Below are 14,919 nucleotides of genomic sequence, written 5' to 3' on the forward strand. Positions count from 1 at the left end.
CAACCCCCCCCCCCCCCGCACAGCCTTCTTCTGGCGAAGCACCGCACTGAACCGCGCCGCAGCCACTCCCCACGCAGCGTCTCCCCCCGCGACCCCACCGCATCCCTCTCGGCGCCACCGGGCGCGCACAGCGACGGCGGCGGACCACCACCACCTCCCCGTGCGCATGCGCCCGCCGCGCAATGACGCCACAACGCGAGGCGCCGTGACGTACCGGGCGAAGCCTTCCCGGCTCCGCCAATGGGACGGCGCGGAGGGGAGGGCTGCGCCGCCGTTGGCTGGCCCCGCCCGCGCCCCGCCCCCTGCCCGCCGCCGCGGAGAGGGCGGTGGGGGGACCCGGATGAGGCGGCCTCGGGCGGCCGCGGCCGTTAAACGCCGGGCTGCGGGCGCGGCCCCCGCCACGGCGGCGGTGCGGTGAGGGCAGCGCGCCCGGGGCGCGGCGCGGGGCGCGGCGAGGATGCTGCTGGTCTATGTGATCCTGCTCTCGGCGCTGGCCGGCTGCTTCCTCACGCTCCTGCTCCAGCTCCTGCTGCTCTACAGGAAGAAGCCGGAGCCCCCCGGGGCGACCGGAGCCTCCGACGGCCTCGTCTACTCCCGCGTCGCGGCTGACCACAGCCTCAGGGACTATCTCCTGGGCTCGGAGCCGGCCGGTGCCCAGGCGTCCCCGGAGCCGGCCCCCGGCCCAGCGCCGGCCGCCACCGCCGCGGCTCCCGCCGCCGCCCCGGGCCCGGAGCCCGGCACCAAGCAGCCGCCGCAGCAGCCAGAGCCCCCTCCGGCCCCCTCCTCCCATGAGGAGACGTGCCACTTCCTCAATGCTATCTTCCTCTTCCTCTTCAGGGAGCTCAGGGACACGGCCCTGGTCAGGAACTGGGTCACCAAGAAGATCAAGGTGGAGTTTGAGGAGCTGCTCCAGGCCAAGATGACGGGGAAGGTGCTGGAGGGGCTCAGCCTCAGGGACGTTTCTCTCGGTGACGTCCTGCCCGTCTTCAAAGCTGTCAAGCTCATTCGGCCAGTGGTCTGTAACGAAGAGGGCTGCCCCGAGGAGCTGGGCTTTGAGGTGGACCTGGAGTACAATGGTGGCTTCCACTTGGCCATCGATGCCGACCTAGTCTTTGGCAAGTCAGCCTACCTCTTTGTCAAGATCTCCCGGGTGATGGGGAAGCTGAAGCTGGTCTTCACGCGCCTGCCCTTCACACACTGGTCCTTCTCTTTTATGGATGACCCTGTGATACTGTTCGAGGTGAAGTCCCAGTTTGAAGGCAGGCCTATGCCTCAGCTCACTTCCATCATTGTGAACCAGTTCAAGAAGGTTATTAAGCGCAAGCACACCTTACCCAATTACAAAATCAGGTAAGACGTCCTGCGTCCTCGATGTTACTTTGGGAGACGTGCATTAGAATTGCTGTTTTGCTCTTAAAAAGAGATTTCTGTTGGTGCTTTTACAGTAGGAGTGCTTCTACATTGCTTGTCCGATATCGAAAGCTTTCCCTGAAAGTAAGCATGGTTTTCCATTTATAATAGATGGAGAAGCCAATGCGCAGTGAGATTGTGACATGCCTCAAACTACGTAAAACTAAATGGTGGAAATAGTAGGTATCAAGTGTTTTGGGATCCTGTCAGGTGTCCAGCAATGGACTGTGATACTTCTCTTTGGAAAAGGTAGAAGGATGACCTGTGGAACAGTGTGTGGGTTTGGGGTGTCCTTCTCCCAGGCTTCTGCTACTGGTGAGCCACCTGGGCAAGACTTGTGGCTTATGCTTACCGGTGGTTGTTACTTAACGTGAGAAAGGGTGAAGTTCCTTTTTCAGGGAATATTTTTGAGATCCCATGATGGATGGTGTCCTCTTCCTTTCCGATTTGCTGAATTTTTTCAATCACTTTGGGGAAATCTAAAAGTTGATGGAAGTATTGCCACTATTGTGGCAAGTAAAACTTTGGAGGACCTCTTGGGGTCTGTTGTTTTGTAGTTAGGTGTTTTTTTTTTTGTGAGATAGCGTGTTTTCTTTTATAAATGCACGTGCTGCAGCACAAATTGCATTATATGCTGAATATAATGAAATGTTCACTGGTGTTTCTGTAACAAAAGTGGCAAGTGGTATCTTTACTTTGATTTCATCGTCATTTCTGATTAAAAGGTATTGAATATATCTTACCACTGTTCAGGTACTGTGTTCCTTTTCTATCATGTGTCTTACCACTCTTAGGATGACATTTTTCCTTTCTCTTTTGTTTATTCTTTGTAGCTTGTATTGTGTGTTAAGTAAGGATTTTGTTTTGTTTACCACATTCTTCTGCAATAACCCTTTTCTTTGAAATTCCTCAGAGATGAGTAACTGAAAATGCCTACTTGAATTTTCAAGTGTAATTAGCTTTGCAGCGATGTAATTTTTAAAGCCTTTTCAGCTGGTTCTTCTGCCATCAAGTTAAGAGTTCTCATGAAAGTGGATGTGTAAAACATCCAAGATTTGGAAAGCCCTGGCAGGGCAATAAGTAGTTTCTTCCTGCAGTGTGGTGGTCCTTTCAAATTCTGAGGTACTGAATTGCTTTCCAGAAGAGAGCAATCCCTGGGCAGCAGGGAAGCTGTCAAGAGCAAGTTTGCTTCCATTCTCTTTACTGTGTTGGAAAGAGACTGCAGCTGTTAACTGTGGAGAAGAGCCCGAAGCAGAGGCTGGAATAGCACAGTTGTGGTCCAGAGTGAGCACTCTTGGCGTAGCTAGAAAGAGCAAGTAGAGCAAATGATCTTTATGCTCTCTAGACAAGTTTTTAGGATGCCTGTGGAACCAATGATGACGTGCTCCTCCCCTTCAGCAGAGGAAGACAAACATCTTCGTTTTTCCTCTGGAAGATGCACCTGGGCAATAAAGCACTCTCATCATTTGGTTAGAGATAATGAATTTTCCACATATTTATCACCTTTCGTACCAGAAAGAATAGATGAGGTGTGTGTGAGCCACTGAGATGTTGAAGGTACTGAAGGGGAAAACAAGAAAAGAAGCAGAGTGCAGTGTTTGGGACAGAAATGGGTAAGAAGTGTGAGGACAGAAGGTAACTGACACTGAGAACAATGTAGGAATCATAAATTATTGTAGAACCGAGAAGAATGAACTTTTATTTTAAAATATTCTCTCTAAGTTATAAGAAATTGGGAATTTGTGAATACTTGGGATGGAAATACACTATCATAGCTGGTTTTCACACTAGGTAGTAGGCTACAGGGTAGCAGATGTTCAGTGAAACAATATCCAACCCTGTATATGGTGCTTTTGACCTTTAAATTTTATGCCATGTTCTGAATATGTCATTCTGACCCACCGTGTTATGAAGGGGGAAGGCAGGACACTAAGCTTAATGCACATTAATGAAATTATCTTAAGGAAGGAAGATTGGGTCATTGGTGTCCTAACTGCCTTTAATGCTTCAAGTGGGATCACAGACCCCTGCATGGGAACCTTCAGCTGTACAGGAACCTTTGGCTGTCCACGGTTGCCCATGGTTTTGTGGAACACAGACTGAAAATGTGTATTCTCCACCAGCACGTCTCAGATGAATTTACGTAGGTAGACTCTAGACAGCAACACTTGGTAGCATCCACACAATAACAATCACAATAATTATGTGATGGTGTAGTTGAGAATTAAGGCATTTTGGTTTAAGAACTGATTGGAAAATCAAGCCCCCTGCTGATAAGATGTGAAATTTGGTATTTTTAATAACATTTGTAAGAGTACATTGACTTGGGATTATGGTATGTTAATGTATTCCTTAGCAAATACTGTGGGGGGAAGAAGTCAGGAGAATTTCACAACTGCTTAATAACCTGTTACCTTACTTAAAACTTAACAATTCCTCATCTACAGGAATGTGCTTATCCTCTCCCCAGTTTTTTCCTATGGCCTATATACCATTTGTTTAAGAACATAGTCAATGTTTGCTTCCATGTGTAGTTCAAAACGTTTTTAATGACTCCCTACTCTTGCTCAAGTAACTTGATAAATAAATCCTTGAATGATAGTAATTACAACCTTGTAAACAAAAGCACTTGGAGTGCAGGAAGTTCTCTTTTCAGCTGGTTAAAGGGGCACCTTGTTATGCTGCTAGCTTCCAGATCGAAGTCCACAAAGGAGTTTTATGTTGTTTCAAGATGCTAAGCGGCATTAAAAATTAAAATATGCCATTTTCTTTGCCTTCTGTATTAGGCGACTTTTAGAGGTTATTACTTAGTAATGAGTAGCCTAAGAAGAGAACTTTTGCCAATACCTGATTTTCAAGATCATATAACTAAGTTTGTGTAAAGCACATCCCCCCCTCTTCTGTTACTTAATTGTAAAGTGCTGCATTAAAAAAGTAAGTCCTGTGTCTTCCCTTCTGTGTTGTCTGTTGCTGCAGCCAAATTACTACACGCATACTTTTGAAGTCGTTCCAGTTGCGTACAAAATGTTATGCAGCAAGGCAGTGATGAGTAAGATCATCTTTTGTGCCATCCAGCGCTTGGAGTGACTTCGTGCGATGTGCATAACTGTAGCTTGAAAGTAGAAGGCATCTTGCGTTCCTGATGCGCTCTGAAATGTCTACATGGGGAGGCAATGTAGACCAATAAGTGCATTTTAAAGTTTGTCTAGCGTTTTACATACAATTTTCTCCATAAAAGCAATTGTCTACTCATTGTAAAAGGAGGAATGCACTTTATGTCTAAACAAGTAAGTAATAATTTGTGTTTTATTCTAATAGCGTGTAATCACTTTTCCTTGGCGCTTTAAGAACCATGTTTGTGTCTGACAAAAAACCACCCTATTTTGGAGCTGCTCTGCCATTGAATGCCAATTGCTGTCTCACACAGTAGAATTTGGTTGAATCTCTGGAAGCAAGGCTGCTGGTGAAATTCAGTGAATGGTAGCTTTTCTTTTTTTCTTTTTTTTTTTTTTCAGTCATCATTGATAAAGGGTTTGCGCAATTCAGTTGGCAGTGGCAAGAGTTACTACTGTTTCATGGATAACTTTAATCTTCGTGTATTTGTTGTTGCTTTGTAACAGAAATGCAGACAGCTTTTCTGAAAGCATTGTGGTCTGTCAGAAGTTTCTTGTTCAGATGTGGGGAAGATCTAAAATGTCAGGGTTGTTTTCTTCCTCTCCAATATACGTGGGTTCTGGCGCACTCTTGAGAAGCAATGATTATGTTTATTTTTTTATAACTAGCCCTAACTTCAGTAAGGTAATGAAGAGTTGTAGGTATCTTTTATTTGGCTCTACATAATCCATAAATCTATTTTGACTTGAATTAGCTGTTTTAAAAATACCTTTTTTTTAGTTCTAAGACAAGTTGGCCAGTGAGTGGAGCTTGAGAATGAGCATGGCAAAGCATTGACTTTTCTGTTGGCTGATGTGATGTCAACTATTGGTGTTCTGCAGGGTGGCCACTGTCCCACCAGCTGTGTCCCCCTATCCCAAAACATCTAATGCTGGCATTCTCAGGAACTGTATTTAGTCAGTCTTGCTCACTGACATAGCTTGACTTGGCGCTGGATTTTTCACGTAGATGTCTTTTCCTAGAGCAGGATGGTAGATACCAAATATCAGCACAAAGCGGAGTTTATCTAGCAACCTGGATTCAACCTTTGGTTTTTCATTGTATGCACTCAAACAGTTCTTTAAAAGTAGCACCATAGGCATTGTTCATGTTGGTTTTAACTTGCTATGTTGTGTCCTTTTGATAGTAGGATGAAGGAGTTAACACTAAGGTGTAGTTCTAGCATTGCCGTAGCATATTTAGTATTTAGAGATACATAGTAAGGACTATTTTAGGTGACTGTCTCCTTGCTTGTGCTGTTTCAGGTGTCACAGGTTCATCTCTGTTAGTTCTGTAATGAGCTGTACCTTGCTCTTTAACCTGCTATTAAGCTGCTTATCAGTAGTAACCTTGATTATTCGTCCCCCTGTAATGTCAGGTATATAGATACACTAACTGTGTTCTATTGTCTGGCCTATTCTTGGCATTCAGCTGTAGGTTTGCTGTTTTGAACAGGTCCTGATATTGCTTTGTGTAGGTTTTGGAGAGCTTTGGATTTTGGACTCTTGCTAGACATTAAAAATACACTTTGCCATAACGAAGATGCAGAGCCCTTTGTGTGTATGTAAAGGGTGAGGAGGAAGTGCTTGCAGCCTAGTCTCTCGCCAGAATTTAATTGCCCTGATATTTCTCAGTCAAAAATGTAATAAATCTGACAGCTGATGGATATTTTTTTTTTCTAAATGTAAGGTCTTGCAAGTTCATCCATTTAGACTCTTAGCAGATTAGGTATTGCCTAAGCAGTGAGGCAGTTTCATATATTTAAGAACACTTGGTTACATGGAAAAAAGCTAATATTTTGTATTGATGCTAGTCTGTTTGAGAAACTGTACTTTGCTTTATTTTAATGCATGCTACCACAAAGTGGAATAACTTTCTTTAGCAGTAATGTCACAAATGATTACTTCTAACATTTCTATATCAGGGATTTAAATGACCTCCTGACGTCCCTTCCAATGTGAATTATCCTTGGGTCTGATCATTTGCAATATAGTTAGTTATGTTAAATAGTTTTATGCTTTATTTGGAAGCTAGAACTATATTGAATTTCACTGGGAGGAACCATTGTACAAGCCTATTTTAGCTTACCATTATAGAATGCAATTTGAGAGTTACACAGCAGTTTCTTATTTTTGGCAAAACCTAAGCTGAGAAGTCATAGAAGTAGCTATTGATTTGAAGTGTGTTTTAGAATAGAAATGACTTCATAGTATGGTAATAAAGGTATTGGGAAAAGTATAAAATTTTAAAAAGTATGTATTATTCATATGATGAGGTTGTACTTACATATACCAGAAAAAAATCGTAGAGATTGGGATTGTGAGTGTGTCTAACTTCAGAAATAAGTAGCCAGTAGAGATACCGACTTTCTCTGCAGCTTCTGCAAAGGAAGAAGATATGGAGATTCTTTTCCTGAGTGGATTTCTACTGTAGTTGTGATGTGAACCTCTCTTACTAGTTAACTTTGTAAGGTACTCTTGTTTGAAGTTCTCATTTCTTTTGCCAGTGAAAGAAGAGGCTTTTTTTATGCTACGTCCATTCTAGGTGGAGAAAGCAGAAAACAAAATAGGTTTGAATCCTTTTCTGCTCTGTGAAAACTGATGGTAAAGCAGCACTGTGATACTTGCGGGTTTTCAGACTGTTCCAGAGAGGTAATGCACTGAACGATGCCAGCACAAAGACTTGTTCTGCTCCTGGCAAAGCAATGATGACTGGAATCAGTGGATTTGTCTGTAGACAGTAGCTCCATGATTGAAATATTATCTTCGTAGTGCATGGACAAGTAGTTTTTCTTATTCACACTCCTGTGTGAATAAGAGTTAGATAAATTGATCTGTAGGCAACCTGACACACAATAAACAAAACCAAATCTCGGAGCATTAAATACTTTCATTTCTTCAAGGGTGTTACATGTGTGGAAGGCAGCTTTTTGTGCTTCAGAGCTTTCTACTGTCTTTCTTTTGGGAGTGATCTCTCTCTGACACATATTTTTTCTAGAGGGTCACTAAATACCTATTTTTCCAGATTAAATGCAAGTATGTGGTACAAAGTATGTATGTAAATCTCCTTATGTAGATAGCAAGTTCAAAACCTGTTGGTTCTGGGAGTTTTAAACCTTTTAGTCTTCTTCCCTAGCACTCCACAGGCTTTCACATTGGAACAGTCTAGTTCTAAAAGAATGCTAATTTGAAACTTTATAGTTAAAAGTCAGATTTAATGAAGGACCAGCCACATATTGGACATTTCTCAGCATACAGGTGGCATTCTTTTCAGCTGAAGAGTGAGCCTTTTCCTATGACAAGTCAACAAATGTTACATTTTATTTTTGTACCTGCAAGGGTGAGGAACTAATATGGCACTGACTTGAGATGAATTAATGAAGAGCCTGAGACCACAGGTATAGTTAGGGACACACACACACAAAAATCTCTGAAGGAGAGATGGATGAAGACATAAAGAATAAGTTTTGGTCACTACTGTTTGCGTTCGCTGCAGATAGCAATCCAATAAGAATTAAGGTTAATTGGTCTGACAAGAAGATAAAACCTCCTTCAACTTCTCTTACTTGAAACAGTATAGAAATATTCTTTGTGCAATAGTAATAAATGAGAACACCTTTGCTGGTTTGTATTTAAGAATTACTTGATCTTAGTCCTTCAGTGAACTTTTTTCATGTGGAGAGTGAATGAAGGCTCTGAAAAATCTGATGAGTTTTATTTGGTACTTCATGACATTTTGCACGCACTAGAATTGGGACTGTATTTCTGTTCTTCTGAACTCTGATCTTAAACATTTAAGCTGATCTTGCTGCTTAGTGAGAACAAGTACTTTTCTTTTTATTCAGTTGTCATAAATCGCGTAGCTTTCAGTTCTTTTAGATAAAATATGAAATAAGCAGTAGTACCTTTTGTTTTTTCAAAGTTAACGTACTTCAAAGTAAATATAGGGCATACAGGAGTTACTGATGTTACCAAACTGTAGGTATCTAGCAAATGTCTGAGTTTGGCTCTGGGCCTGTCTGTTGGAGCAGGTGGGTGTGCTCAGGCACTAGAGTTGGGTTATTCTGAATCACCTTCTACAGGCTGTATTATGATTTTTAGTTTCTGTGGATAGTGTGACTAATGTTCCCCACTTGTCACATAGAACCGAACACTGGATTTTCCTTGAAGGAGATTACTTGAAGGAACAGAGGCACAGAATTCACCTGTAAAAACAGGTAGCTAATACAACTCTGGGTAGCTCATTTGATGTCAAAATATATCAGTCTCTTGTAGAACCTATTTTGTATGTATTAAGCATGTGACATGGTTAATCTTTTTATTAGCAAATGATGCTTGATCAGAGAGCCTGGCTAAGGACAGTAGGTTTCAGTAATCAGTGGTAGAACAGTGTGGTGCTTCAGTGAGGGCGAAGCTTAGTCTCAGGCTGCCGATTTCACTATTGGAGCCAGTCCTTTCATGTTACTGGGTTTCTATGGGAAACTGCTTATTCTGCATTCCTGCAGAGATTGCCTGAAGTCAGCCAATATGCTCCTGTGTTTACAGTTCGTGTTCACACTTGTTTGATCTAAAACTATTTCAACATTTGGTTATTCTTGATATTGTTATTCTTTAGAAAGCAGTAAAATAATTTAAATTTAAAACTTCTTCTAGGATTAATAAGCCTTACTGTCTAAAATGAGTATGGAGAGAATGTTACATAACGATGTGGTTTGTTAATTTAATAGATAATGTGTACCACCCCAGTCTGTTACAATCCATTAATGATGGAACTACAAAAACCTTTGCTTGATGATCTCAAACTGTGCTTTTGTCCAGAAGAAAGCAATGATCCAGTATTATAAATGTTGGCTGGGAACAATTAGCTTTTCAAGCAGGCTCTGTTCTGTGTGATACATGAATATCAATGTTTTATATAATTAAGGAAAAAAAATGCTTTGCTGAAAGTGTTTGTTTTGATGTTTGAGGGTTGAAGAGGGCTTGTTCATGACAGTGGGTAAATTCTCATTTTGGAAGTGAATGTGGATGTCAGCTTGTGTGAAGGGGATTTGGGAGTCATTATTTAATAAACTTTCATCAGAGTACTCATGACGTACTAAACTGAACATAGAATTTGTAAATAATTTCTTTAATTGAGTAATTTCTGCCACAGTCACTGAGTGCCTGGTTAAACTAAAAATGTACTGCTGGAATGATGTTCATCTCAGTTGAGAGACACAAGTAATATCCACACAAGTTTTGGAAGCTTCTCTTGTTATTGTTTACCTTCACTGTTTAACAAATTGCAGCTGTTCCACAAGCCAGAAAAATCTAGGCTAGAATTCAGACCTTCAAGATGTTCAGTGATTCCAACCAGCATATCTAGTAAATTAGTGAAAAATCTGCAATGCAGACTTTGGTTGACAGATACGTTTATGTTGCAAAGTAAGTTCCTGCAGTACAGTCGAAGCACCCAGCTGACAGTGAAATGGGTGTATATGTGGTGTCACGGATGCAGGTGCTCCTGAATTGCTCTACCCAGCAAGTTGTCTATCTGCTGTGTTGGGTTTGGTTGCTCAGACTTCTGTGTAAAGCCTTCACAAAACCATTTGGGTGCATCTGCTTCCCTAAGCACTTCTTCTGGAAGGACTGTTACTCCTGTGGAGCCCTGCCTGCATTAATATGCCCTCTCAGGACCTGGGAGTGCTTCTGTTTGCTGCAGGACCCAGCTGGAGCCCGGCAGCATTTGAGAGCTGTCTGTGGCTGTATATAGCTATGAAAACTGCCAAGGGGATTCTAGGTGTAGTGGAGAAGAAAAAGAGGAAAAACTTTATTTTTTTGGGAGATGAGAGAAAGGCATAAACTGTTTTCAACTCTGAGTTGAGCTGCTTTGTTATTTTTTTTTTCCCCACTAGCTGTTGTAATTCATTTTAGCCTTAAAACTACATGGGAATAACTTGCCTTTTTAATTCTCCTGTTCATCTTGCAGCTATGCTATAGTTCAGCAGAATGGTGTGAGGAGCAGGGCACCCAGCCCTCTCCATTAAAGCTGTTTTATGTAATGGAAAATACAGCAACATAGTTTTCATACTTTTGAAGACTTACTAGATGTCATAAAAATCCATCTGCAATAAAGAGTGTATTAGAGAGATCAGCTGATGATAAAGTTAATCAGACTGTTACACATACTCAAAGACAGTAATTAATTGCCAGATATGACTAGCATGAAATTAAATTAGGATAATCATTCGGGAATACTTTTTTAGCAATTTTGTGTTGCTCTAACTGTAAAACTTACAGGGGCAATTTGAGATGTAAATTTACAAAATTATTTTTTAATTTCTGTCCAATATTTTAAAATTATCTGTGGATATCTAATGGAAATCATAAGACATATACTTTGTTCCTGACTTTCTTAACTTAGGCTTAATGCTAAGCTTCAATATATCTTCCTGTATCAGTTTTAATGGCAACATAGTTACAAAAAATGCCCATTGAGAAGGAAATGTGTACAAATATTATGATCTCCTTTTGTAATGGCGTTAAGCTTGTGATTGTGTTGGTTGCCAGTGTCACTGAAATGAAGATACTAATACTTACAGTAACTAATACCACATACGTAAAAATGTTTTAAATGATGCTAAAACCTTTGAGAAACATCCTGTCAAATACACTTTATATATAATATTTTAAAGGTAAGCCATCGTGTAGTAAGAACTAAAATGGACTTTTATATGAATGTCATTTGTGTAGTAAGCGAGTTAAACCATTATTCCTGTTTGCCTGAGCTAAAATAGGAAGAGTAGAAATTGAAGATCATAGTTTTGCAGTGACGTGGCAAAAGGCTCCATAGTGGTGTTGGAATTGTTCACCGCTGTGAATGATCTGACTTGGTGAATAACTCCTAAGTAATTAAACAGTGGAAATGGTGCAGTGTAACTCTGCAGAATTCTACGTTGTTTTTTTTTATAAACTCTTCATACTTGCTAACAAAACTTAATGCAATATGGTAGAATAAACAAAACAAATTCTGATGTTGCCAAGCAAAGAGCCCAGTGGATTACAAGGGGAGGTGGAGTGGGGACGGCAATGTTAGTCAGTGGTATAGTTTTAAAACAATGCTACAAAAAAATCAGATTTTATTTTTTTTTTTCCTCCTGTTCCTCTGTAAGGAGGGCAAATTAGAGAAAATATCCAAATTCGTTATGGGGGTGGTGGGAGAAGATTATAGTAATTTCAGCAGCTGCTTCTTTCAAATGTAGTCGCAAGTCCCATCTGTAACTTGCCATCAGTGCTGCAGGATTCGCAAAGTGCAGGAATCCTTCCTGTTAATTGATCTCGCAAGCCCCTTCTGTATTTGATTGTCAACAGTGGTGCCACAGGTCATGTCCAGACTCAGCTTCTTTGTTACTTAATCCTGTTTGTTTACAGTACAGGCCTGTTAATAAAATGCTGTGACGTTTCTTAACAATGGTGACACCTTTGGGGGATGGTTGGCAAGTGTACACCATGGTGTGTCCCCCGGTCCTCATCAGTGCCCTCCCACCATCGCAGTCTGAATAGCTGAGCTATCTGTAAAACAGATCTTTAATTACTGCTGTTGGCACTTTTAAGGTGAACTGTCGGTCATCTCACCTTTGAAATGGTACTACTAGTCCTGAGCTAGGCTATCTCCACCAGTTTGGAAGAATTTAAGGATATAAAGTGGACAATCTGTCTTGTCAGAAGTGATGATAGGAATGTAGGTTGGGGAGAAGCCTCTGTAGTTCGAGCATTTTTAAAACTAACTGGAGGAGTGAGGATAAACCTTGGAAAGCTATCATGTCTAGAATTCAAAACAGATACAAATATTTTTTCACTTTTGGTTTACAGCTGTCAAGACTGCTTTCAGCAGTGAGACAGTCATTTTCTGTCAAAGTGGTCCAAGAGGATGATGTCATTAGCTTTCATATGAACATAGGCTAGTGTTTAGAGCAGAGGATTAAAACTCTTGAGCTCAACGAATGAGTCACATAGCTTAGACTTCTATTAGAAAATCAACATTGTTTTCGTCTGACCAGGATTGCAGAGAGATGATGTTTGCAAAGAGACTTGAGACCTCCTTGTGGGAGAATATATTGCTGAAGTGAGCAAACCCTAGCATTTTGCTAGCATCAGTTACTGGAACCAATCTCTAATCCAGCTGGCTAGAGTTTTGAGGTGGCTTGGGTTTGTTTGTTTGGTGTTTTTTTTTTTTTTCCCTGCTGCTGTTCTTGAATGCCTAAAAGCTGGTTGCTGATCCACACCTGCCTCTCTTGCAGCTCTACGTGAACAAGTGCATATTCTGCATCTTCTGTCTCATTTGGAGCAGAGCCACAACGATTCAGGCTTTCCGGTTAGACAGGGAAATTTTGTCTTTGTCCTGTCTGAGACTGAAACATAGCAGGATCTTGATCTCTTTCTCTTAATTTGAACCAACAGTTGGCTTAAGCTAGGTCACATTCAAGTTAAAAAAAAAAAAAACCCAAAAAACCATGAACGAACCACCATATGAAAACTCAGATGAAACATTCACTGACTGCATTGAGTTAACAAAGCTATTTCAGTATTTATGGAATTTAGATTTTGGGAAACTAGTATTCTTGAAATGCAGAAACAGTCTGTGCATGGTCAAATTGATCTTGTTTGTGCTGATAAGAAAGTAGTTTTGATAAGCCTGAATCAAGATTTCTTTTTCACCTGTGGCTATGTCAATACCAACAACAATGGCAAGTCTTTAAGAGTCTCTCCTGTATTTACAATGACTTCTGTCAAGCAGGAAAAAAACCCAACAACCTACTATCCTTTTTGGAAGGAGCTACTTGAGTATTTACATTTGTTCTTTTATTTGTTCTTGTGTGTATTAAAGTTTTAAAAGTGCTTGTTTCAAGTGTCTGGTGAGAGATATACCTCAGAGGTACTGAAGAATCTGGAAACGTGTGAAACATCTTTGAAGGAAAAAAAATTAATAAAAACCCTCTGCTTTTTTTTTTGAGGTCCTGATTTAAAAAGTGGCTGTTCATATATTGAGAACTTATGTGTATGAACCTCCCACATGCCTGTGGCAGAAGATCCTGCAATACAGTGGGTGGAGTGCCAGAACTGATTTGCAGTTTTCCGTAGAATTTTCTACAAAATAAACCTACTCTCTTATTGCAATGTTTTTCAGGTTGTTTGTAAGCCAGATTTTCATGTGTGTGGGTAAAGCTGAAATGAGTAGATTTCTATACTGAGTAAAAGTATAGTTTGAATTACTAAAGTTCCTGGAATATGAATCCTGACACACTTCAGCTTTGTTCCTTGCGAAATCAGTGGAAGCTGGAGAACTGCTTTTGCAAAATCTACAGTGGTGGTACTTTTTAAAGTACTTTTATTGGAAAAAAAGGTACTACTAATCTTTTTGACATAAGATTGAGTTCCATTTTTAAATCTTCGAAGTGAAGAATTATTTAAGCGGTTTGCATTATAATACCCAACATGCTTAAATGCTGGCTGATAGGTACTTTTAAAATCTTATTAATGTGATCATGCCTTTTCAGGAGTGGGTTGTAATATTTTAGAATTTTTGTAGAAGTAAACTTCATCTTAAATTACACACAATGTAAGAACAGAGGACTCTTTATGGCTTAATATATCTGGTTTCAAATTTTTGAAATTTATACACTTTACAAGGGCATGACTTGTATTTCTGTGCATAGGCTAAAAAAGGCAATCTAAAAGTGATGGAGTTCTGTTCTGTGCTTAATTGAACCTTTTGAGTACTCCCAAAACTAAAAATAAATTCAGCAATTATTCTTAGAAAAATATTTTAGATGTTAGAATCTTCAAATACAGTAGCATTGACGAAAGTAAACTGATGCTTTAGTAAACACAGCCTGACTTTAGATTTTGATTTAATTTTTACTTGGAGTGGTAAACAAAATTCTAAGGCTTCCAATGTGTACAAAGTAGCCTTATGCTAAAGATACTTGCGTTTTTAGCTGATGGGCTCTTCTGAGATTTAAGGTCTCTTTTTGCTTTGTTTATTAAGATTTAAATTTTCTGTTAATGTAACTCAATTAAAAAAATCATAAGCCTGATGATATTAATTTTATGGCAGTAGCATAGTGGTGGAATTCATATAACAGAAGTGATTAATGGGATCTTAAACAGATATCCAGTGATTTTTAAACCACTGCTGTATATCTCAAACTTCCTTTATAAAACCAGAGAATAATTTACAACTTTTCCCAGAACTTATTCTAGAAAAGTGTGCTCACTTCTTAGCAAAAGCTCTACAAAGTCATCACTGCCTCCAGAATTCACAAATGAAGCTGTAAGTCTTTCTGCTTCTCCAATTAGGAAATGGACTACTGAGCAC

The 14,919-nt window shown here is 40.4% G+C and overlaps 1 protein-coding gene across 1 annotated transcript in view; it reads left to right on the top strand.

Annotated features, from left to right (window-relative positions):
• Window positions 1–457: 457 nt before the first annotated feature.
• The window catches only part of PDZD8 (PDZ domain containing 8), a 62,983-nt gene continuing 48,521 nt past the window's right edge, over window positions 458–14,919 (top strand). Inside the window, exon 1 of the mRNA XM_086616825.1 lies at window positions 458–1,350. Within this exon, the coding sequence (XP_086472951.1) occupies window positions 458–1,350 (893 nt within the window). The remainder of the gene's footprint in view (window positions 1,351–14,919) is intronic.

The sequence above is a fragment of the Tauraco erythrolophus genome, chromosome 9 (assembly GCF_009769465.1).
Source record: "Tauraco erythrolophus isolate bTauEry1 chromosome 9, bTauEry1.pri, whole genome shotgun sequence".
Classification (NCBI taxonomy): Eukaryota; Metazoa; Chordata; class Aves; order Musophagiformes; family Musophagidae; genus Tauraco; species Tauraco erythrolophus.